General features: G+C 38.6%; 1 protein-coding gene across 3 annotated transcripts in view; it reads right to left on the bottom strand.

The window, feature by feature from the left end:
• Positions 1 to 23,914, bottom strand: part of EXOC2 (exocyst complex component 2) — a 216,493-nt gene that overhangs the window by 4,955 nt on the left and 187,624 nt on the right. For all 3 annotated transcript variants that reach the window (XM_039462698.2, XM_074398378.1, XM_074398379.1), the window contains exons 24-26: positions 9,794 to 9,849; positions 7,571 to 7,693; positions 1,132 to 1,193 (exon numbers count right to left, since the gene is read on the bottom strand). In XM_039462698.2, the coding sequence (XP_039318632.2) occupies positions 1,132 to 1,193; positions 7,571 to 7,693; positions 9,794 to 9,849 (241 nt within the window). The remainder of the gene's footprint in view (positions 1 to 1,131; positions 1,194 to 7,570; positions 7,694 to 9,793; positions 9,850 to 23,914) is intronic.

The raw sequence follows: 23,914 nt of genomic DNA on the forward strand, positions 1-23,914 counted from the left end.
CCCCTCAAAAGCTTGCCTAGAATATTTTAATCTTCATCTTTTTTTTAAACTTTTTTTTTTTTAAATTTTTTTTTAATTTTATTTTTAAAGACAGAGTTTCACCACATTGGTTAGGCTGGTCTTGAACTCCCAACCTCAGGTGATCCGCCCGCCTTCGCCTCCAAAGTGCTTGGATTACAGGCGTAAACCACCATTCCCAGTCAATCTTCCTCTTTAGATGAGTACCTTATGCTCCCTAAAACTAAGTCACCAGGAAGAAAGAGCAGGCATTTACATGAAGTGCGCACACATCCACCATGAGCTGGGTGCTTCCATCCTGTTAGCAGGTTGTGCAGACAAATGACGGCTGGGAAAAGGTGTGGCTAAACAATCAACATGGAGCCCACCAAAAATAGCTTCTGGTGGGCCATTCCCCTCATTGGGAATGAGAGGCTAATTTCATTTGTTAGGAAAAAATTTAAAAAGTCTTTTCAGTTGCAAAGCTGATAGTAAGAATGATAGCAAGCCATGTTATCAGATGCTGGAAATGAATGAGTAAGCATATTACAGTGTCCTCAAATATTTCATTTGCATACTACTTGGCTTCTCAGACACATTAACAATATAACCCAATATTTCCTAGGTAATGTTACCCATGTAGTAAACAATTTTGCACAGGCGGACAGTACTTCTGTTTTACTTCACCTACTGATATTTCAATGGTAGGAAATCCTGACTTTCATTCAAAACAGCTAAAAATGATCACTGAATTTCCACTACAAAATTTTGCAGATAAACCACAAGGCTTCCTCTCTTACACTGATATTTACAGCCTTGAAGCTGCCCTTCAGGGGCTGCTATGACTAGACTAAGACTCAGTTCTTACCCTTTTGCTTTAAGAAGTATTATTTATAAGACTCCTGTATTATTTATAAGACTAAGATTTGCCAGTAGTAAATGAAGAACAAAATTACATTAAACCTCTTTCCTTTACATTGTGTTACCAAGAAGTGGCCTTGATATAAACCTTATCACATTACAAATTCATGAGCATGTGCTCAGATCAGTCATTTTTACAGAGGATATAATTTACTAGTAAGACAACCTTTATTTTTAACAGAGCACTGTGAACTGAAGAACACTGCATCTTACTTGCTTTCAGGTGTCAGGTAAACAGCCACAGTATCCCTCAAAGCACAGATTTCCAGTCTTGCCTGAAAATGAGGAAAGGACAAAGTGACAACAAGAAAATTTATATTACGAAATATAAACAAGTACTGAGGTGAGGGGTCTCCAGCCGGTTCATCGTAGGATGGGGTTGGTGTAATACCACCATGGTGACTGCTATCATGAGTAGAGTTTCTAAAACAGTCCAAAGACATTTGCTACCACAAAATGTTCCTTGACTGAAAATTAACTTGTAGTCAAGGATGATTGTGTGAGGGCAGGGAACTAGACATCTCGCTATGAAAGGTACATACTGTGTCATGATTTTCCAGCCATCTGTATTTACTCTCTAACCACTAATTTTTCTTTTAGTCTTGCAAGAGAAAAGACACTCTGAAACACTGCCCTGAAAGGGCCTGTGCCCCACAGAGGTAAGGATGTAGCTTGGCATGCTTCCTGACACCTATGCCCTTCTAGGCACATTGTCTTAATCTCAAAAAACTAAACTATGCTCTACAGATTCAATGTGATCTCTATTAAAATTGCAGCTGCTTTTTTTTTTCCTTAATGGAAATTGACAACCTGATTCTAAAATTCATAAGGAAATGCAAGGCAGTCAGAAGAGTCAAAGCAATCTTAAAAAAGAGTAACGCATTTAGAGGCCTCACACTTTCTGACTTCAAACACACTACAAAGCTACAATAATCAATACCATGTGGTACTGGTATAGGGACAAATTATATAGACAATGCAGACAGAACTAAGAGTCCAGAAAGAAACCCTTATATGTATGATCAACTGCTATTCAACAAAGGTGCCAAGTCCACTCAATAGGAAAAAAACAGTCTCTTCAACAAATGGTGCTGGGACAACTGGATATCCTCATGCAGAAGAATGAAGCTGGATCCTTTCCTTAACACAAAAATTAACTCACATAAATCAAAGATCTAAATGTAAGAGATAAAAGTATGAAACTCTCAGAAGAAACCAGGAGTAAATCTTGTGACCTTAAGCTAGGAAACCCTTCTTAGAAATCATGCCCAAAGTACAAACAACAGTAACAACAACAAAACAGATTAAGTAGACTTCATCAAAATTAAAAATCCAGTGCCACAAAAGACACCATCCAGACTGTGAAAGGACAACTCAGAATGAGATATCACTTCACACCCACTAGGATGGCTGTAATCAATAAGAGAGACAAAAACAAATACTGGTGAGGATGTAGAGAAACTGGAACCCTCAAAAATTGCTGGTAGGAATGTGCCGCTACTTTGGAGAACAGTCTGGCAGTGTCTCAGAAGATTAAGCATAGAGTAACAATACGACCTAACAATTCTGCTCCTTGGTATGGATGAAAACAGACATGAAAACAGACGTCCACACAAGAACTTGTACAGGAGTGTTCACAGAAGCATTCTGTATATCAATCACAAAGTGGGAGAAAAACAAATGCCCATCAAATGATGAATGGATAAATAAAATGCGGCATATTTAAACGTGGCATATTTTACATGTTTTCATATGTAAAAAGGAGTGAAACACTGGCACATGTTACAGCATGGAAGAACGTTGAAACATTATCTACATGAAAGATACCAGTCACAAAGGGTCCTATTTGTATGTTTCCATGTATATGAAATTTTCAGAGTAGACAAATCATAGAAACAGAAAACCAATTGGTGGTTGGTTGTAGTAGGAAAGGGGTGTTTGGGAGGCAAATGATTATACTTATTGTTAATGGGTCAGGGGTTTCTTTTGGGATGAAATATTCTAAAATTGATGACAGTGATGACTGGACAGCTCTTTGTATATACTAAAAATCACTGAACTGTATAATCTTTTTCTATTGTAGACAGATTATATGCTATATGAAGTATTGCATAAAAGATTTTAAAAAAAAGTGAACTTAAGCTTTCACTTCCATGTGAGCATGAAGAAGTGTAATCTGACATACAAGTCAGGTTTCCTGGAAGCTCCAGCAGAGCCACTGATGATGAGAACTTGATTTTCTGAAGCAGTACCCACACTGAGTGGGACACTCTGGAGAACATTTAAAAGAAACATCCCTTATTCTCAAGGAGTGGACAAAACATAAAACAATGACGAAAGACACAGCCAGCTCTTTACGGTTTATTAGAAATTCTGTAAGCACGCTAGATCAAAGCAGATATATATGACACAAGATATTCAGTGATCTTTTTCTGTTTGGAAAGCAATTGTTTGGTTTCCTTTTTCCAGTCCTTGGAAGCCTGAAAAACAATTTATAACTAGAAAGTTACAAACGCTAGAAAGCATGACAATTTCTGTCTCTATTTTGTTTATATTCTAGTAGAGGTAAAAACAGACCTACAAGGAAAAAAGGTAGAACTTTCAGATGAATATTTTAGGAGAAAGATTAAATTACTATAAAACTAATCTTCTGAGAGAAATTTTACTGTCAAAGTGACAGAGTGTTTTAATTAACCTGTAAGTTATGCCAATTATAAAAACTGTGGTTAGTCGTATAATACATACAAAATTGTAATCCAGAAAAATGTCATGCTAAAAGATCTGCCAAAATCACCAAACTGTCTCCCCTTTTCGCCAAGCTCTCATTGTGCTGTATCAGTAATTTCTTGTCTTTAATGTGGAATAGTATTTGATTTTTGATTACAGTTGGCTCTTTAGGTAACTGCCTTTCAAAGGTGAACCTGCTATCCCTCTTAGAGTTATGGCCCCAAGGAAGGAAGCTCTCAAAGTCATTCTCAATGGGAGAATAAAGGTGGAGGTTCAGACTCACGACCTTTTTCAAAATACACATGCCTGTCTAGGCCCTAGGAGGTATATCACAAACCAGAGGCTGAAACAGTTTTGTGGCCAGTAGTTTCTGGACATGTGTATGTTGAAAAATTTTCCAGCTAATTCTGAGATCATTCCTACCCTCTCCCTGCTGGCTTTGAGCGTGGTTTAGCCATCAGATAAATGGGTTACAAAGGTAATGTGTAGAGAGGGCAGATGTCTGTTATAATTCCAAGATTGCCAAGGCCACCCACGGTAGCCACTACAATTGCCTGTTAATTCATCTGTAGTATTACACAGTTTACACTACTTATCTCCTGTGATGGAACTATTATAATAACCATGACCATTCAACTTAAATTATAATATCAAAGAGCTAATAAACCGATTTTCAGAGAAAAATGGTGGCAAATGGAAATACAGCAGAAGCTTCTGTAACAGATTTCCCCCTAATCAAATGAACAAGTGCTCTGCACTCTTTTTTTTCTCCCAAATAATGTATTTTATTTTGAAAAACAAAATTCAAATATATGGAGACTTTGAAAGAACTTTACAGTGAATGCCTATTTCGCCATAGGCTCCCCCAATAACACAGCCCCACATGATCACATGGCCTCACATGACTGCACGGCTTCCATCCATCCTACGGCTCTGATGCACTTCAGTGTGCATACCATTAACTACAGTGAACCATTTGCACTAGTTGTTTTTTTTTTTAATGTAGTTAGAATGTACATACTACACAACAGACAAACTCAAAGTGCAGCATTTGATGAGTTTTGCTTGATGTATACACCCGTGTGTTGGAAACCCAGATCACAACCAGAACCCTGTGAAGATCCCGAAGGCCCCATCCTAGGAACTCCTACCACCCAGGGGAAACCACTGTTCTGGATTTTTCATCACAGTTAAGTTTTATCTGTTCTAGAACTACATGTAAATGAAACCTATACACTATACATATGTATTTGCGTAAGGCTTCCTTAATTTGGAATAATGCTCCTGGGATTCACTGTACTGTATCAGTAATTTCTTCTCTTTGATGTGGAATAGTATTTATGTGATTACAGTTTATTGTATTAACGGATATCTAGGTTGTTTTCAGTTTTTGGTTATTATGAATAAAATGACTATGAACATTCTTATTTTATTTTATTTTTGAGAAAGGATGTCACTCTGTCACCCAGTCTGGAGTGTGGTAGTATGATCACAGTTCACTGCAGCCTTGACCTTCTGGGCTCGAGCAATCCTCCCACCTCAGCCTCCCAGGCAGCTGAGATCACAGGCACACAGCACCATGCCTGGATAATTTTCAAAATTTTTTTTTTTTTGTAGAGTCAAGGTCTTACTATGTTGCCCAGGTTCATCTCGAATCTATGGTTAATATTCTTATGAATATGTTTTGTAATGTATTTATACAATGTATACAAAACTAAAAATATGTTTTCAGTTATCTTGCTTAAATAACTAGGACTGGAATAGTTGCGTCATGGGATACATATGTGTATGTTTAGTTTGAAAAGAAACTCCAAGAGCTTTTCCCAAAGTAGTTATACTATACCGCATTCTCAGTGATGTGTGAGAGCGCTAGTTCCACCACATTCTTGCCAACATCTAGTATAGTCAGTCTTGAAATTTTTTAATCTTGATGGATGTGTAATGGCATTGTATTGTAGTGTTAATTTTCAGTTCCCTGCTAACTAATGATGTTGTTCATCCTTTCATGTCGCTGACTGGTCATTCTTATGCTTTTGAAAATCGAATTACATGCATCCTGGATATTCTGACATTGTCGCATGGGTCCCTGGAGCTCTGCTTAATTTTTTCCCCAATTATCCTTACATCTGTTGTTCATATTGGATAATTTCTATTTAAAAAAAAATAAAAGATTTCCCCTAACATTTTAAAAATTCTTTTATTATCATCTAGATTTTAAAAAATTCATCTACTGTGTTTTTCCATTCCAGAAATTCCATTTAGTTTGTTTTAAGGTTTCTATTTGTTGCTGAGATTTCCCACCTACTGATTCGAGAGGAGCACTTTTACATCATCTGATGCAGCTGTGTTAAAATACTTGTCTGCTAATTCCAATACCTGGGTCAGCTTAAGGATGGCTTAAGGTAATCACTTTTTTTGTATTAGGAATGAGTCATGTTTTCCTGTTTATTTGTGCATTTCAATTAAATTTTAAGTCATTTAAATTTGTATCCCGGATATTGTGAATGTTATGTTGTGGAGACTCTGGGTTCTGTAATATGTCTCTAAGGACTGCTGATTTTTTTATTTGTTTCAGCAAGCAATTAACTTATTTGGACTCAAACTAATAACTCTTGGCTCTTGGGCAGCAGTCCAATTCTTACTTCAGTTCTTCTATCCTTAGCTGGGCTGGTTGGAGTGGTATGTATTCCACAGAATTTGTATACACTGCCTAAATCTCTCTCCTCTCTGGGATACCTCTCTCACCTACCTGTAGGTGTGGCTGCTCTAAAGCCTGTTTTTCAAGCCAGAAAGACACAGGTTTTGTATCAGAGTTTTAGGTAGTCCTGGGCCTGCCTTCAGTTAAAATCCACAAAAAATAATTCACCCAAGTGCCATTTCCTCCAGAATCTGCCCACCAATGGTCACTCTCTGGTGTCTTCAGGGATTTTTTTTTTTAATAAAAAAAAATATTTTTTGATATTCAAGTTTACAGTTGTTATCTGTGGAGGTTGGCCCTCTAGGCGCTTCCTCAGCCATAACTGGAAGAACAGCACTTTTTGAAACTCACTACAGTGCTGCCATCCAGAACATGGGGAGCTCCCAGTTAGGAATGCACTCTGCCATCTGCACGCATGCACGCCTCAGGCCCTACCAGCTGGTTATGTGCATGCCAAAGTCAACTGGTGTTTATGGCAGTTATACTGTAATTATGTAATTTAAACAAAAGAGACAGCTATTTGTTGTTTCTATGCAAACTGCACTGAATGCTTTCGAAAGACTTATTAAAAGCAAGTTGCTAAAAATTTCCTGCAGAATTGAATGCCATGAAGATAGTTGTAAAATAAAAATAAAAATCACAAAACTTTTGAAACACTCTGCATTCAGATAACTTGGCCGAAGTCTTTAAGGTCTTGCTGTCCTGTAAAGAAGCAGAAACTTGGTCGGGCCTGGTGGCTAACGCCTGTAATCCCAACACTTTGGGAGGCTAAGGTGGGTGGATCACGACGTCAGGAGACTGAGACCATCCTGGCCAACATGGTGAAATCCTGTCTCTACTAAAAAAAAAAAAAAAAAAACAAAAAAAAAACTAGCCAGGCATGGTGGCATGCACTTATAGTCCCAGTTACTCGGGAGGCTGAGGAAGGGGAATTACTTGAACCCGGGAGGTGGAGGTTGTAGTGAGCCAAGATTGCGCCACTGCACCCCAGACTGGTGATAGAGCAAGACTTTAAAAAAAGAAAAAAAAAAGAAAAAAAGAAAAGAAACAAACTCTGAAACTTGTAGACAATGCTTCATGGATATGCCTTATGCAAGAAAGAATATGAAGTTCTCCAATCAGTAGACCTATTAAAAGAAGCCTGTCTTATAGGATTGATGACTAATAACATTGTATATGCTTTAAATAACAATAGAAGTTCACAATGGAATTGAATGACTTTATTACCTGCAAAGCTCCATTTTTGCTGAAGGATGAAACACACTGCATCAGTCGACTGAGCTCTTCAGAAACTGCTTCTATCACCTTGGATAGTACCCGAGGGACCAGTTCTTTGGAAATAGTGAACACCTGGTTTGAAATAGGAAGAAATACTGCCTTGTGGGGCTTTTTTGACTTGAATTTGTTAAAATCAAAGTAACATTCAAAACCAAACAAAATTCACAGGACTTCTAAGTCATTTTTAAAAGATCAAAATTATAAATGAAAGGAAGATATGAACTTATATTTAAATTCCATTGACTAACAAAAAATAACTCTCTTGAAAATAAAGTATTGGCAGATATAATTTTGAAAGGCATTACTGATGTTGACAAAATAAAAACTGTTTTGAACTGCTTTTTCCTCTTGCCCCTTTCCCCAAAAAGAAACATCTCTAAAGAATAAATCAGAAAAATAAAAACATACTGGGTCAATATTTTACCACAATTTAAAAAAATACAGTGTCGGACTCTCCTTAAATCCTGACAAACACCATTTCATATGAGGTACCCCATTCTGTATTGGACAACAAGCCCCCCCCACAATTTTACAAATAGTATGCTAAATATGTATTTCCTTTTATTTGACTTACATTATTTTCAAACCTTAAAGTTTGATACTCTCAAACTGAGAGTTACTGTCTTTGGAGATTTAGTGAAACAGTTGACTCTCCTGATTTAAAAATAAAATATGATTTTATAAAAGTCATATTTTCTTTTTAAGCTTTTCCTTTTTTCAGATAGAGCTGTTAGCATTAAACATTTGGATTAATCCAAACAGAACTCAAGTGTCCAAGAAATTTTTTGGCAACTTAAAATTACGTAGCAAATAGTAAATATTATGAATGAAATTCTACTTTCAGTCATTATAATCCCATGGCAATTGATAATGGACATATTAAAAACTGCCTCACTATGAATCAGCATCATCACAACAATTTCCACAGATCTCAGAGTTCTGCCTGCCTACCACAGAAATACTTGTACTGACTGCACCTAAATTTGCACTTTGGGCTCAAATTCTATAGGAGGCTAACATAACAAAAATAGAACTTTTATATTTTGATAAGAATATACTTAAAAATATTGCTTATTATAAAAAGATCTATGTGGTAAATTCCTGCCTGAGTTACATGATATAAAAACTCTACTGTTATGGATGAATTTATATGTTTCCCTTTCACTAAGAACTGAAAACTGTAATGAACTATAGTGTTTTTTCTGTTCTTGATGCTTCAAACTTCTAGCCAAATTTAGGAACCAGGTAGTGTGATCTTGGTTTTCTCTGGTCATATTTTGGTTTTGGTCTTAATTAATCATATTTTTTTCAGTTTACCTTGATGGCCTCAGATACTTCTGAATGCAGCAGGTGGCATAAACCTAAAAACACCCTTCTTGGATGCTTGCCGCCTAAGAGGCACCCAGGCAACAGTGGAAACGATCAAATGGTGGCCTCTTTGCTCTGCCCCACTTTATCTGACCCCCGATCGGTCTGTGAGCCACAGCCACCCCAAAAGTGTTGGCAAAGCAGTGAGTAATGAATCCTGAAATTACTGAATGAAAACAGGTAGTCATAGATCATGGCAGTAACTCTGGTCTCTTCTTTCAATGTTCCTCAGCAGAGTCCTCCTAACCAGGATGTTCACTGAGGATGTTAACACGAAGCTTAAGATGAAAGCATGTCAAGTGAGTGCAAGTTTTCACATGGACCAGAAGCAGCAACACCGTCTGCACGACCCTAAGTCAACCATGGACAGGAAACCACGCATCTGTTCCAGCATCGGCCTTCCCCGAGTCTCTTTCTAAGCAGTGTCTGCCTTTCTGGAATCCCAGTCCCTCTAAAAGAATCACATACCAGTGCTTATTTGTACACTGGCTAAAAAGAGGTTAATGCATTTTCCAAGATATGGGATTTACTGTTCTTTAAAGGATAAACATCCTTGCAATCTATCTTCTTTTCACCTTTCAAATATTAATGAGTTTAACTTTAATTATCAAATAAAACACACTTTCAGAAAAAGACTCACAGTTAAACATACACAGAGAGACAGAGACAGCAAGAGCTCAGCTACATCTTATTTATACCCAAGATACATGTGAGGGAAAAAAAGACCACCATAAAAATAATCAAATTGGCATCTTTTTTTTTTCGGTTATCTGTATCTCTTAGGAACATCTAATGATAGCTTACCTCTGCGTGCACAGCAATTATATTCACCAGTGCTTCTTTTAAATAGTTTCTGACACCTGAAATCAAGATAAAGGAGAGAAAGAAGGCATTAATAATAACACAAGCTCCCCTCCCCTGCTGGCAGGCTGTACCCCATGCCTTAGAGTTTTCTAAGGAGAAACAGAAAGTAACACCACCACTATTTCCTTTGAGAACCAAATGGTGAAAGGAGTATTTCCACACAAGTCAAAAAGAAAAAAAAAAAGAAATTAGTTAGAAGTTTTCTTTTATTGTTTTTCATTTCTGTCACTGTTTATGCTCTCTACAACTGGTGTTCAGTCAGCTTCCAAATGAAAATTTAAAAATGTCCTTCAATTTCTTCACAGACACAAAATATAAAACATATATAATATATACTGTAAAACACACACACACACTGTAAAATAACAGACAAAATACAGAGGGTGTTTAACGACGCTTATAAAATGCACATTAGGTATCAATTACAGCATCTTACTGCCAAAGGTAAAAATCAAGTTATTGCGCAAAATGACCATTTTCATCTTAAAGAATCACTTTTAGGAGGAAATTCTTATAAAACCACACTGAATTTGATTCTGTAAAGCAAGTTAAAGGCTGGACAAAATAAAGTATCAGATTTTCAGTACAGGTTGACTGAACCCCACTTTGCTCAAAAGCAGGCACACACAGGATTTAAGATTGCAGGGTCTGAGGTGAGACTTTTGGAGACCAAACCCCAGTTTCGACACCTACTAGCTGTGACTTGGCAAGAAGGCTGTGAGCCTCAGTTTGCTAATCTATCACTTGAGAATAATAATTGTCCCACCTTTGGGGAGCTGCAGTAAGGACTCAAGGGGATAATGCAGCCATAGGTCCTGGCACTCGCAGGGTTCACTAAGAGCTTTCATTATTATCATTTTGCAGGAAAAAAAAAACCCATAAAAACAAAATACTGTGTTACTGCGCTTCCAAAACAATTCTTTTCACTTGGAGTGAGAGATTCCAGAATGCCTTCTAGAACTGCACACACTAAGAATATCTTCTCTATAGTACAAGGAAAATTCTGTGCTTGTAAAGGCACGGATGTTCATAGTAACAATGTTAGGAAAATCTTCTCCCAGAATCTCATTCATGCTACTGGTTAGTTGTTAAAGTTGAGACAGACACCAAGAACTATAATCAACCTTCTGAATGGGCATTTGCATATTATGAGTATAAAACTAGTTTTTGATTCTGTTACATACTATGGTATACAAATAAGCACACTGTGTTTCTTTTGAGGAGCCATTCATTTAATATACATAAATATGACATATGAAGGTTCAGGTGTTAAGTCTATTTTGTCGAGATGGCTGAGTGAAGAGTAATGCAATACAGTCCAGAAATTAATGGATTCTTCCTGAGAAAAGGATAATTGCAAGGTAAGAAGTCTTATCTGGGACGTGGGAGAGAAGAACAGAACGAGCCTGTTGTACTGAAAGGGAAATAAACTAATTTGTGCTGGAGACCAGAGAAACATTCTTCCTGCAGGAGCAAAGCCATACCCTCAGGCGTCCCCCAGACTGCTCCCACTGCTGACAGGGCAGTGGGGACTGGCCTGCTCTGCTCATAACCTCTGGGCAGCCTTGCCCTGTGTCAGCACAGGGCGCAGGGATGTGTGATCAACACGCTCAGGTCTAGAGTCTCTAAGCCTCATGCCATGGAGGACCAGCTCATATAGACACACAGGTAATATACATACTTAATGAAAATCAAAGCACAGTAGTAGGCTTCTATTTTTGATCCTCTAAGGAACAGAATAAAAAACTCACAGCCTCTGCCCTCAGTGAGAACCAGGGTCCTGTCAACACTCCTGCAAGAACAAGTGTCAGGATCTGGGGCTCTCACAATGTGCTACAGCGCAAGGATGACTGGAAATGCGAGGGCAGCTTTTAACTTCTGAATTCCTCAATGTACAAGAGAAGAGTGGGGCCAGAGTGCTGACTAAAAAGCAGAAAATTACACTTAGAGCGAAGTAAGGCAGTGTCAGATGCTCAGTGACACCCCGCTGTCAACTCAACTCCCACTCGGACCCCGACTGCATAAACACTTCCTGGCAAGAACCCACCAGCCTAAGCATTACTAGTAAGACAGCCCGTAAAAGAGGTAAGTGTAAATTACTCAATCCAATTCAGAAGACAAAGTTATGAATGGGAAGAATAAAGCCACAGGACACTTTGAACCAAAAGAACCATATTTTTGTGGATAGAAAACCTGGGGGAAAAAAAAAAAAGCAAGCTTCCTGTTTTGGGCTGACCACGGCTTTCACATGGATAATAAGGAGCTCACAGACTTAACCTTGGACAAGAAAGAACTGTTGTATTTTTTGGAGCTAATCTTTTTTGATTGCAAAAATGGAAATAATTGCCTTCCTTCCCCTCACACACACACAAAAATAAAACAAATAACTGCTTCATATAAATAACTGGTAATGCTGGAAACAGAAGGGAAATATGTATGGTCCTGGGATGGACAGGAAATGTTGCCGCTATGCAAACCGCAAGTCAGGCCAGTGAGGTTCAAAGAGACAGTATGCAACTGGACACATCAGAAAGGGCGGGCATGAGGCAGAGCTCAGTGAGCTGCTATCGTAACTTCCCAATGCAGTGCCTGTGCTGGTATTACAATTTTTGGTAACAAAAACTTTAATATAAAAATAAATCACTGATAGTCTCTCGTCGAAAACCTAATCAATGAGTTAAATACAAGAGCAAGTCCTTTTTTTTTTTTTTAATTACCTATTGGGCTGAAATTGTTAATTCTAAGGCAATGGCTAAAAGTTCTCATTCAATTAACATAAATTTATTGAGATCCTACTACATGGAGGATGCCGCTTGGCACAGGGCAGAGGTGCTCAGGCACACGGTGCTCCAAGTAGAACAGGTATAAATCTTCAGTATGTGTAAGACCCCAAAGTGCTTAGTTATTACAAGTGTGACCTGCCAATATATGCAGGATGGTCACATGAAAGATTTTTATGATGTAAAAAAATCTTTGCCCATTTACCCCTGATGTGATTATTGTGCATTTGCAAGTCTGTATCAAGTAAGTGTATACACCTTCTGTGAACCCACAAAAACAAACAAAAAAATGTACTCCAATTTGAAACAATTTGTTAAATGTTGCTATATTTATTTTGTGAAGTCCTTAAATAGTTAAAGGATAATATCTGGATAGGAATGGAGAAAGGGCAAAGGGCCTGCTGCAGATGCTAGATGATGTCCGTGTCTGGGAAACCAGTAAGATCTCTGTGGTCTTCTCCATTCAGAATTTCACTTCCTTTCTCTCTTCACTCCAGCCACAGCTGGGTATCGGCCTAGGGAGACCAGTCGAGCAGCACACCTCCCCAGCCTCTCCCATGGGCTCTTGGGTCCAAGCAAGACTTTTACTCTCATAAAGTGCTCACTTCCAATTGCTTGTTGAGTTGTCTGTTTTGAAATGTTATCCAAAATCTGTCTGTGGGAGGATGTCAGCTCTTTCAAACAACTGTGCCCAAAGAAGCCAGTGTTAGGACAGGCGCCGGGGTGGCCTGGCTTGCTGGTTCCATGTGGCTCTGACAGCCAACACCACTAGCAAGCAATAGCCATGTGCTTTCCTGACTGGGACGAGGGAGGTGCTGGGAGCCAGGGCAAAGGCATGGACATCCAAACACTGAGAGGAGACCCAGAGTAGGCAGAGGTCGTGGCCTCGCAGTCTCTTCCTTCAATGGGAGGTTGGATGGTGAAGGTAAGGCAGAGGTTGTTCAGAGAGGGGCTGTGTGTGCATTTATGGAAGCAGCTGAAGCCTCACAGTGGTGGCAGAACAATGTGTGGGTGTGGGATGAGTTTTAAACGACCTCCATTCTGGCTCCCGGGGCAGGTGCAGAATCTGAGTTTTGGTGACAGAACTTTTTTTCACAAGGCCTGTGATGGTGACACAGGGACCTCACTGCAATTCATTTTGGTGGTGTATGTTCTCTTCCCACTGAATTTTATTCTAATTTCACTATTACTAACGTTAATAGTTGATAATTCCTTTTAAGTTTATTGATATGACAGAAGGAACACTTCAGATGGAATTTTCTGGCTAATCTATACGCCAGTCGTGTGACCTTCTGCAACTCAGCTTACCTTTCAGACAACTGCTTACTCTGCGAAGAGATCATGAGATCCGTTTTGCTAACAAAGCTGTTATGAAAATGTCACGTGTGTGCAATTCCCTCATTCTTCCAACACGTGCTGTGTATCTATCATGTGCTGGGCACCACCAGGTGGTGATGTAAGAAAGTGAGCAAAACAGACAGGACCTTGCACCCTAAGAGAGCTTACATTTTAGTGGGAAGCAGCATCTTGTCAATTCTAAAGTAGTACACATATTTCAGGTGTTATTTTAAAATTAAAGACATAACAGTTGGCTAAAAAGCATAATGACTAGGAAAAGCATGCTAATTTCTCTTTCTGAAACACCAGTATATAAGTTTGAACAATGGTCCTGCCATGACTGTCATTTAGCTGCTGCAAATCCTGGTTATACATTAATTCCTTTGAGTGGTTACAAGGAATGGCATAATAGTTAAGTTTGCATATAGGAACACAACAACAGCAAAAAAACACATGAAATATGGCTGTAATCTGCTGGAACTAAAAACATTTGTCCTTGATAGTATTCTCATTTTGCTGATTTCAGACAAAGACCTGGGAAGTTAGAATTTTAATTCAACTTTTTTGCCGCACTTTGTACTGGTGTTGAGTAGGGCTGAATGTCAAATGCCAGTGATGGCTGGGGAAGACTTGGCTCCTGTGGCGATGTCTGAGCCATGGCCTGAGTGAAGAGACCAGGGACAGAGGTAGAATTAGACTGGTTCTCAGACACTCATGTTACTTACTGAGCATTACCCGGGTCAAGTTCTGAACTGCTCTGACTTGCAGCTTTCTCCTTTATAAAACAGAGATAACACTTATTAAGTGGAATAATGTTTTTAGGAGGTTAGGGAGACATCTGCCAGACAGCAGGTAGTCAACAAATGGGAGGTGTTAGGACGTCCCCGCCCCACCCCACTCTGCACTCCTAGGTGCTGCCTGGACCACCAACCCCGTCCTCTCTGGCACTGTTTGTCCCTGTTCCCACTGGGCAGCTCTGCAGTTATCTGTGTGATCACTCCATTAACAACTGTCTCCCCTACTAGACTGTATACTCCACAGCACAGGGATAATCTGCCATTCTCCTCATTGTAGCCTCAGCTCCCATCACAGAAGTTGGCACATAGATGGCACACAGATGTTCAAAAATATCCATGAATGACAAACAAAGGAAGACAAAGACCATGTCTGCCTTGCTCACTACTATGTTCTGAAGACTTACGCAGTTGATAAGTGAATGAGGGAATAAATACATCAAAGAAAAACCTAAATATATGTAGAATTCTACAATGCTCAGGTCAGAAGACACCTAAGTCATCTACTAAAAGCAACAGTATATATGGGAAGAAGGTATTTGTTGGGAAATTATAAAGTCTCTCGCTTCTTATAGGATTTTGGAAAACAGACAGTTCTTTTGAGATTAAGCATCAGGATCCAGTTGAAAAATACAATTTGAATAAAGTAAGTACAGTAGTACAGAATATTACTGAGCCTTAATCTATCTGCTTAATCTATATGCTTTATTTTTCCAGCAATATACTTAAGCTCATAGCTTATTCCAAATAATGCCATTAAGTATTTGCTGAATGTTCCCCACATGCCGGATATTAGGAAGATGCCCAGATGTATTAGGACAGAGTGAACACTTAAGAAGTGTGTAAGGAAATCTGAGTTTTAGTTTGTGCTCCAACAATAGTGGGCCATACAATGCCAAATTTATGGTGCACACCGTATTAGGGAAGGGATCATCAATGTGGACACTGTGCAAAGAAAAATAAGGCAAACTGATTTGCTCTTTGGAGTTAAAGGCTACATTATTATGGTGCAGTAACAAGTATTGTTTTTAAAAAGGTTCCCTTCGATAAACCCCCACAACTTTCCATGTTATGTAAGAGAGGGAATGAGAAACAGCTTCTAAGCATTTACAACATGTATCTCCTCCACTGTCTGAATATGAAATTAGAGTGTGTCATGATATTTGACAAAAAGTGTCCCCACCCACACAGTATCAACCTAGACTACCATTTAGCAATTAATCTAGTAGCCCAGTGTGGAAATTCCCCATGGAGCAAACAAGGCTCATCTCTACTGAGCAAAACTTGTAGGCTGTTTCCTGTAAACCAGCTAGTATAACCCAGCATCTTCTCCAACAATGAAGATCTTGTTTTCATGCATCAAAATAGAAGAGCAGCCTTCTTTCTTGGTATATTTGTCAGTTTCCTCTTTTAATCATATAGGGAGGTTACTTGATTTTGGAACAGGCAAACAGGCACACAATTAAAAATTCTGAGTGTCCACTAGTATTACATGTGGGACACTATTCCAGGAACTGGGGATATAGCAGTGACTACACACATGCGTACGCGTACACACACACGCAGCCCCTTGACTCACAGGGCTTGCGCACTAGTAGGGACACACCAGGCTGAATACAACAGATGACCATCTTGCACATGGGAGAGAAGAACCTTACACTGTCTTTAAATAGTGCAAGAAAGCAACTGCATGAAATACAATTGTTCAGGCAAACAATAAAGCTCACATGGCAAAGAGAGAGCTTCTGCTTGATGAGAATCCTCAGTGTCATTCACAAAAAAAAGGATGTTTTTTACATGTAGATGCTAGTGTTCCTTCAGTGCTGATCTCATGAAAGTGCCTAGCAATAACTGATAACAGATAATATACAGCTGTGTAGGGGAATGACCTGGATTTAAATCTTAGTTGGAGAATCAGTTAATTTAAGCTCTTTTTTTCCTTTGTATAAATTGCATTTTAGGTTTTGGGGTACATGTGAAGAACATGCAAGATTGTTGCATAGGTACACACATGGCAGTGTGATTTGCTGCCTTCCTCCCCTTCTCCTGTATCTGGCATGGGGAGAAATTTAAGCTTTTGATTTTCTTTACAGTATGGGAAAACGTTTTGTAAAATAAAAAAGTGTCCTACAGTCAGACAGGATTCTTCTTCTTCTTAATAATTTGGAGGAACCTCGACAGAGAAGGCCCACATTAAAGAATAAAATATTGAACATTTTAGACTGATCAAGTCTTTAATTTTTTATTTAGAAAATTAAGTAATTAAATGCTCATTGTAAAGAAAGTTTATTATTATTACATATTAATAAAAGCCCACCAATGCAACAATCTTGCATGTTCTTCACATGTACCCCAAAAGCTAAAATGCAATTTAAAAAAAAACAGGCATAATAATAATAATAAAAGCCCAATAAACTCCTCTTTCATCCTTCTCAGGAATAACCACTACTGACAGGTTAGTGTATGTTCTTCCACATCTTTTCCTATGAATATAATTTTTTCCTAAAAAATGAGATATTACACATTCTCTTCTTGAAACTTGCTAAATCTCATTGTGTAACTGGTAACAATTTTTAATTGACTTTACTTTTTAGAGCAGTTTTAGGTTCACATCAAAACTGAGTAGAAAGAAGGTGCAGAGATTTCATAAATGCCCCCCCGCCACCCGCCCTACCACATACACAGGGCCTCCCTGACTGTCAACACCCCCACCAGAGGGGTTCATCTGTTACAGTTGATGTACCTACACTGATATGTGTCATTATTAGCCAAAGTCCACAGTTTACATTCAAGGTCACTTTTGGTGGTCTTCATGTTATGGGTTTGGACAAATGCATAATGACAGGTACCAACCATTATAGTAACACACACAGAGTAGTTTCAGTGCTCTAAAAATCTTCTGTGCTCCCTCCTTCCCTGATAACCTGACAACTACTGATCTTTTTCCTCTCTTCAGTGTCTTCTCTTCCAGAATATCATAGTTGGAATCACACAATATGCATCTTTTTCAGTTTATTTTATTTCACTTAGTAATATGCATTTAAGCTTCCTTCCACATCTTGCTCATCTCATCTTAGTGCTGAGTAATATTCATTTTCCGGATGGACCATAACATTCACTTACTGAAGGATTACTTGGTTGCTTCCAAGTTTTGGCAATTATGAATAAGACTGCTTTAAGAACTGGTGTGCAGGTTTTTGTGTGGACGTCAACTTTTCTACTCTTTTTGCTAAATGCCTAATAGTGCCATTCATGGATTATACGGTAAGAAGATGTTTAGTTTCAAAAGAGACTGCCAAACTGTCTTCCAAAGTGGCTGGATAATTCTGCAGTCCCACCAGCAATGAAGGAGAGATTCTGGTGCTCCGCATTTTCACCAGCATTTTGTGTTTTCATGTTCTGGATTTGGCTGTTTTAATAGGCATGCAGTGGTATCTTACTGTTGTTTTAATTTTCAATTCTGTAATGACACACTCTGTTGAACATCTTTTCATATGCTTATTTTCCATGTGCCTATTTACTTTGGTAAGGTGTCTGTTAAGGTCTTTCACTCATTTTTTAATAGGGTTATTTGCTCTTCAATGCATATGTATCTACCTTCTAATTTTCAATGGCTGCTTAGTATTCTAGCATGGATGTATCATGACCATTCTCCCACTATGGGACACTTATGTTGCCTTTTATTTACTACCATAAATAATGCTGCAACGAACATAGATTTGGCATTCTAATAGAACAGTTTATAATAAGATATCTTCCCAGAAGTAGAATTGCTGAGTGGAAAGGTATTCAAGCTATGCACTTTTCATGGATTTTGCCAACCTAGCATGCAAAAGGCCACACAAAATTATACTCCTATTTCTTCATGCCTTTTTATTCTCTAACTTGGATTCTCTGATTACTATAATTAATAATATCCCTAATATATGCTCCTCCTTAGCTATGATAAGTCTATTTTAAAACATTCTTAAACAGCTATTTGATAAAACTTTCATGAAAATAAATAAAATTTTAAGCAAAATACAAAAATGAAAGGAAATTTACTAAAAGTTACACAAGATCTATGCTGACTGTATAAAGAGCGTCTGAAAAGTGTTAGAGAGGAAGAACATGGTGTAATTACAGAAAACAACTGCTATGCCATCTGAACCTATACCAAGAATGCAAACTTTTCCATGAAGCATTTCCTGTCATAATTGGAAAGACGGCTCCTGTAAACATAGGCGGATTTCAAGGTACTCAGCCTAACGTTGTTTTGATACATAATATTCTTCAGACAATACCATAAGAAATCAACCCTGGAAACTCTGGAGATACCTACCTACTGTATAAACCACATTTCCTGTTTTTAACCTGTATGCCCCAAATCAGTTATCACTCCTAGTCTGCTGGTAAAAATAGATTGAAAAATACTATAAATATCCCACGATGTACTTTTTTAAATTGTCAAACTGAAACACTACATGAAAAAACTTTGGTGTATTTTTTTCAAGTAAATTATCTATTCAATTATACTCTGAACACACAACACACATTATCAAAATTACTGCTTAATTAAAAAAAAAAAAAGGTAACCAGAAACTATATCATTATTATTAGTAGAAGAGAGAGAAAGAAAGTCCTAACTACTCTGCAGCAAAATCAGCTCTTGTTGGAATAAAGAAAGAGTTTTAAGTTCCAGGTCTTCTTCAGGTTTTAGTGCACTCATTCCCAAATTGATAAATGTCTTTTGCCATACAGTGGATTTTCCCAATGACTATTTGAGGAAAGAACATTCTCCTTATGTAGCACATGAATGGGTACCTTCACCCTCTCCAGCTTTCTGTTTTCTATCCCAGGATATTGTTTTTCATTGCTTTCATCAATAGGATCTCCTATTGATCAATATGATCTCCTATTTGATCAATATGATCAATCTGAATAGGAAAATTCTTTCCTTGAGAAAAGTGAAAATATTGCCAACAGTGAAAATAACAGTGAAATGGTTACACGGCTTATTTTTTCCCTTCTGTAAGAAAGGTTTTATATTCGTAAGAGTTTAGATACATAAACTTCATAGAAAAACAGCTTTTAAGACTCAAAATTATCAAGGGGGAAAAAACTCTACCCTCCATTTCAAAATTTAAAGTGTGATACGTAAAACAGACCATGAATTATCCATCCTAATGTAAGATGTTACAGAACACATCATACATTCAACATAGAATACATTTCTCAAACTTGATACACTCAATTTTAGACATAAAGGTAGAAAATTAACTTACTGTAAACTGACAAATTAAACCATTTATTTCAATTTAGTTTTCTGTGAGAATTTTTTTTTTTCATTACAAGGAAACTTCAATTTGAAAAGTGAAAGTGACAAGAAAATAGGATTCATCCTACATGTGCAGTTGAATGCATTTCTTTTATACTGTGAGGTGTTACTTCTGGACCTACAACTTCATAAACGGGGTTGGAGTCACTGTTTGATTTTCACAATTTCAAGAAGGTGCTTTTTTAAAAAAGATTTTAATGAGCTGTGATCAAAACCAATGAATGCTATGAGAGAAGCAGGGCTGGAAGCAGGCTAGGGTCCTGGCTCCTGATTTTGCTACATGTTCCCTATGACTAAAAGAGTGAATTCTGGGAAGGGCTCCTGCCATGGCCTAGCAGTTGAGATGGTGCATAATGCAGGCAGCACCATGACTGCTGCTGAGCGTCCACTGCATCCCTTTGACTGCAGTCATTACTGTGGAGCATAGGAAAGAAGTAATAGAGGATAGTCCCTATTCTTAATACAGGACAGTCCCTATTCTTAATACTACATAAAATTGAAGGAATAGCCATAAAACTTTCCACAAAGAAAACACCTTGAAATTAAAAAAAATTTTTGAGTCAGCCAGGTGTGGTGGCTCACACCTATAATATCAGCACTTTGGGAGGCCGAGGTGGGAGGATCACCTGAGGTCAGGAGTTCGAGATCAGCCTGGCCAACATGGTGAAACTCAGTCTCTACTAAAAATATCAAAAATTAGCCAGGCTTAGTGGCAGGTACCTGTAATCCCAGCTACTCAGAACGCTGAGACAGGAGAATCACTTGAACCCAGGAGGCGGAGGCTGCAGTGAACTGAGATGGCACCATTACATTCCAGCCTGGACAATAAGAGCAAAACCCCGTTTTAGAGAACAAAAACAATTTTGAGTCATATTAAATGGAAGGCAGAAAAAAATATGACAGGCCAATTGCTAACTGGGATTTTAAAGTCCCATTTACATAGTAAGAAATCCAAAAGTGGGTGAAGGATATGAATAGATACTTTTCAAAAGAAGACATATATGAAGCCAACAAACATATGAAAAAATGCTCATCATCACTGGTCACTAGAGAAATGGAAATCAAAACCACATGGAGATATCATCTCACACCAGTTAGAATGGCGATCATTAAAAATCTGGAGACAACATGCTGGAGAGGATGTGGAGAAATAGGAACACTTTTACACTGTTGGTGGGAGTGTAAATTAGTGCAACCATTGTGGAGACAGTGTGGCAAGTCCTCAAGGATCAAGAAATAGAAATTCCATTTGATCCAGCAATCCCATTACTGGGTATATACCCAAAGGACTATAAATCGTTCTACTATAAAGATACATGCACATGCATGTTCATCATGGCACTGTTTACAATAGCGAAGACCTGGAACCAACCCAAATGCCCATCGATGATAGACTGGACAAAGAAATGTGGCACATATACACTATAGAATACTATGCAGCCGTAAGAAACTCTGAGTTTGTGTCCTTTGTAGAAACATGGATGAACCTGGAAACCATTATTCTCAGCAAACTGACACAAGAACAGAAAATAAAACACCGCACGTTCTCACTCATAGGAAGGTGTTGAACAATGATAGCACTTGGACACAAAGAGGGGAGCATCACACACTGGGGTCCATTGTGGGGGCTACAGGAGTGATAGTGGGAGGGAGGGTGGGGGAGGGATAACATAGGGAGAAATGTCAAGTATAGATGATGGGCAGATGGCGGCAACAAACCACCTTGCCATGAATGTACCTATGCAACAATCTTGCATGATCTGTACATGTACCCCAGAATCTAAAGCACAATAAAAAAAAATTAACTTGTCATTAAAAGCTTTCTCACAAAGAAAAAAGAAAAGAAATCTAGGTAGAAGTATACAGCTTTTAGAAGACTAATTTTTGAACGTGCCACACATTTGTTTAGACGACCAAAACCACAAAGCACTGGGTTTGCACACTGTTGGGACTGATGACATTGAAGGTGAGACCAAGAGGACAGGGCTGGACAGGGGCGTCTGGATTGAACCACACCCAAGCTGGGCAGGCTGCCTGCCTGCAGGAGCCTGCATTTTTAAAGCTACAATGCCAGCTTAGCATGTGCTCAGAGGATGCCACCATCGAGGCACACAGGCTCAGAGAGGCAAGGGCAGGAACAGTGCCTCATTTCATAGACAGGATTTTGTTTCTTTTTCTCTTTATAAGAAAATCTCATTCAAATACTGAATTCCACATTGCTTATTATTTCTCTAGAGATTTTATTAGCAATTACTCCACTGTTCTTCCATCTTCAGTATCAGTACTTACTTTCATCACCCCACCAAATTTGTTGCTAAGTGCCTGGTACACTGTTGTGCAGATCCTTTATCCAAAAATAAGTGCAACCCTTTTACTCTTCCTGGTATCTTTATCATTTGTTAATAACTTTGACGTACTTGGAAACTCTCCCTCATGAGTCAGTGTTGGTCAGAAGGTCAAGGTGCATATGCACACACTGCCTTCTCCTTTGGGGTTAAGCTACTGTCCATCTGTCAGCAGGGGAGGGCCACCAGATCATGGCCCTTGGGTCCTTGAGCCCCTTCTCAGCTTTGTTAAAGGCACCTGAGACTGAGGCCCACAGTACTTTGCAAACTTAATTCCAGTTGGCCCACGAACAACAGGAGTTTGAACTGCATGGGCCCACCCATATGTGGGTTTTCTTGTGCCTCTGCTGCCCCTGACATAGCAAAACCAACCCCAATCCTCCTCCTCCTTTTCAGCCAACTCAATGTAAAGATGACAAGGATGAAGACCTTTATGATGATCCACTTCCACTTCATGAGGAGTCAATATATTTTCCTTTCTTATGATTTTAATAGCATTTTCTTTTCTCTAGCTTACTTTAATACAGAATATAGCATATACATAAAACACGTGTTGACAGACTGTGTTATTAGTAAGTTACCTGGGCAACAGCAGGCTATTCATAGTCAAGTTTTGGGGGTGTCAAAGGTTAAACAAAGATTTTAGACTGTACAGAAGGTTGGCATCCCGACTCTCTGTTGTACAAGGCTCTACCATATTTACAAATATTAAGATATACAAAATAACACTGTATTGTTAGTCCTGTGGTCTGACCCATGCCTAGTACGCTATGAATGTTTCTCGGTGAGAGTGATAAAGTTACAATTGGAGATGAAAAGTTGGGCCTAGTTCTCTTATTGGAGCAAGTTACACAGCCTTTCCTGATTCTTCAACTTTGAAAAATTTCCTACATGGGGAAAACAGTATCTAACCCCATGTGTGAAGATAAAATATAAGAATATATGTAAAAATAATAATTAAACTATAAAATATTTTCATTTGAAAATGGACCAAATGAAATAACCTGAATAAATCCATCAGGTTTTCAAAATGAACCAAAACAAAATACTGCCTGGCATTTTATTTTCAACACTGCATGCTTAAACACCACCAAATAGGCCAGCTCCATGACCCTGTGTTTCCTAGTTCCCATTTTCAGGTATTTCCAACAGAGCTGTTATGAAGACAGCTGCTCTTGTCTTTTGGTGGGCACAAACACTCATGCTCTTGGGTGGCAGCCTGGAATGGAGCTGGGTCACTGCATGTGTGTTACCTTCAGGGTTCACTGCAGTCCCTGTGGGGAAAAGCTAGAGCTAATACTTCACCAGGAGCACCGCGTGGTCACTTACAGTTTACGTGCAGTGCTGCTGCACAAGGCCCACGAGTCCATAAGCAGCCCACCCCAGGGAAGCAAAAAGGATCTACCGAACCTGTTTTCCTTAGCAGAATATGACAAAGAAGCCACAGCACAAATCAAGAAGGAAAATCAGAAGAAACAAAAGTCTAA

Source organism: Saimiri boliviensis, chromosome 4 (genome assembly GCF_048565385.1).
Source record: "Saimiri boliviensis isolate mSaiBol1 chromosome 4, mSaiBol1.pri, whole genome shotgun sequence".
Lineage (NCBI taxonomy): Eukaryota > Metazoa > Chordata > Mammalia > Primates > Cebidae > Saimiri > Saimiri boliviensis.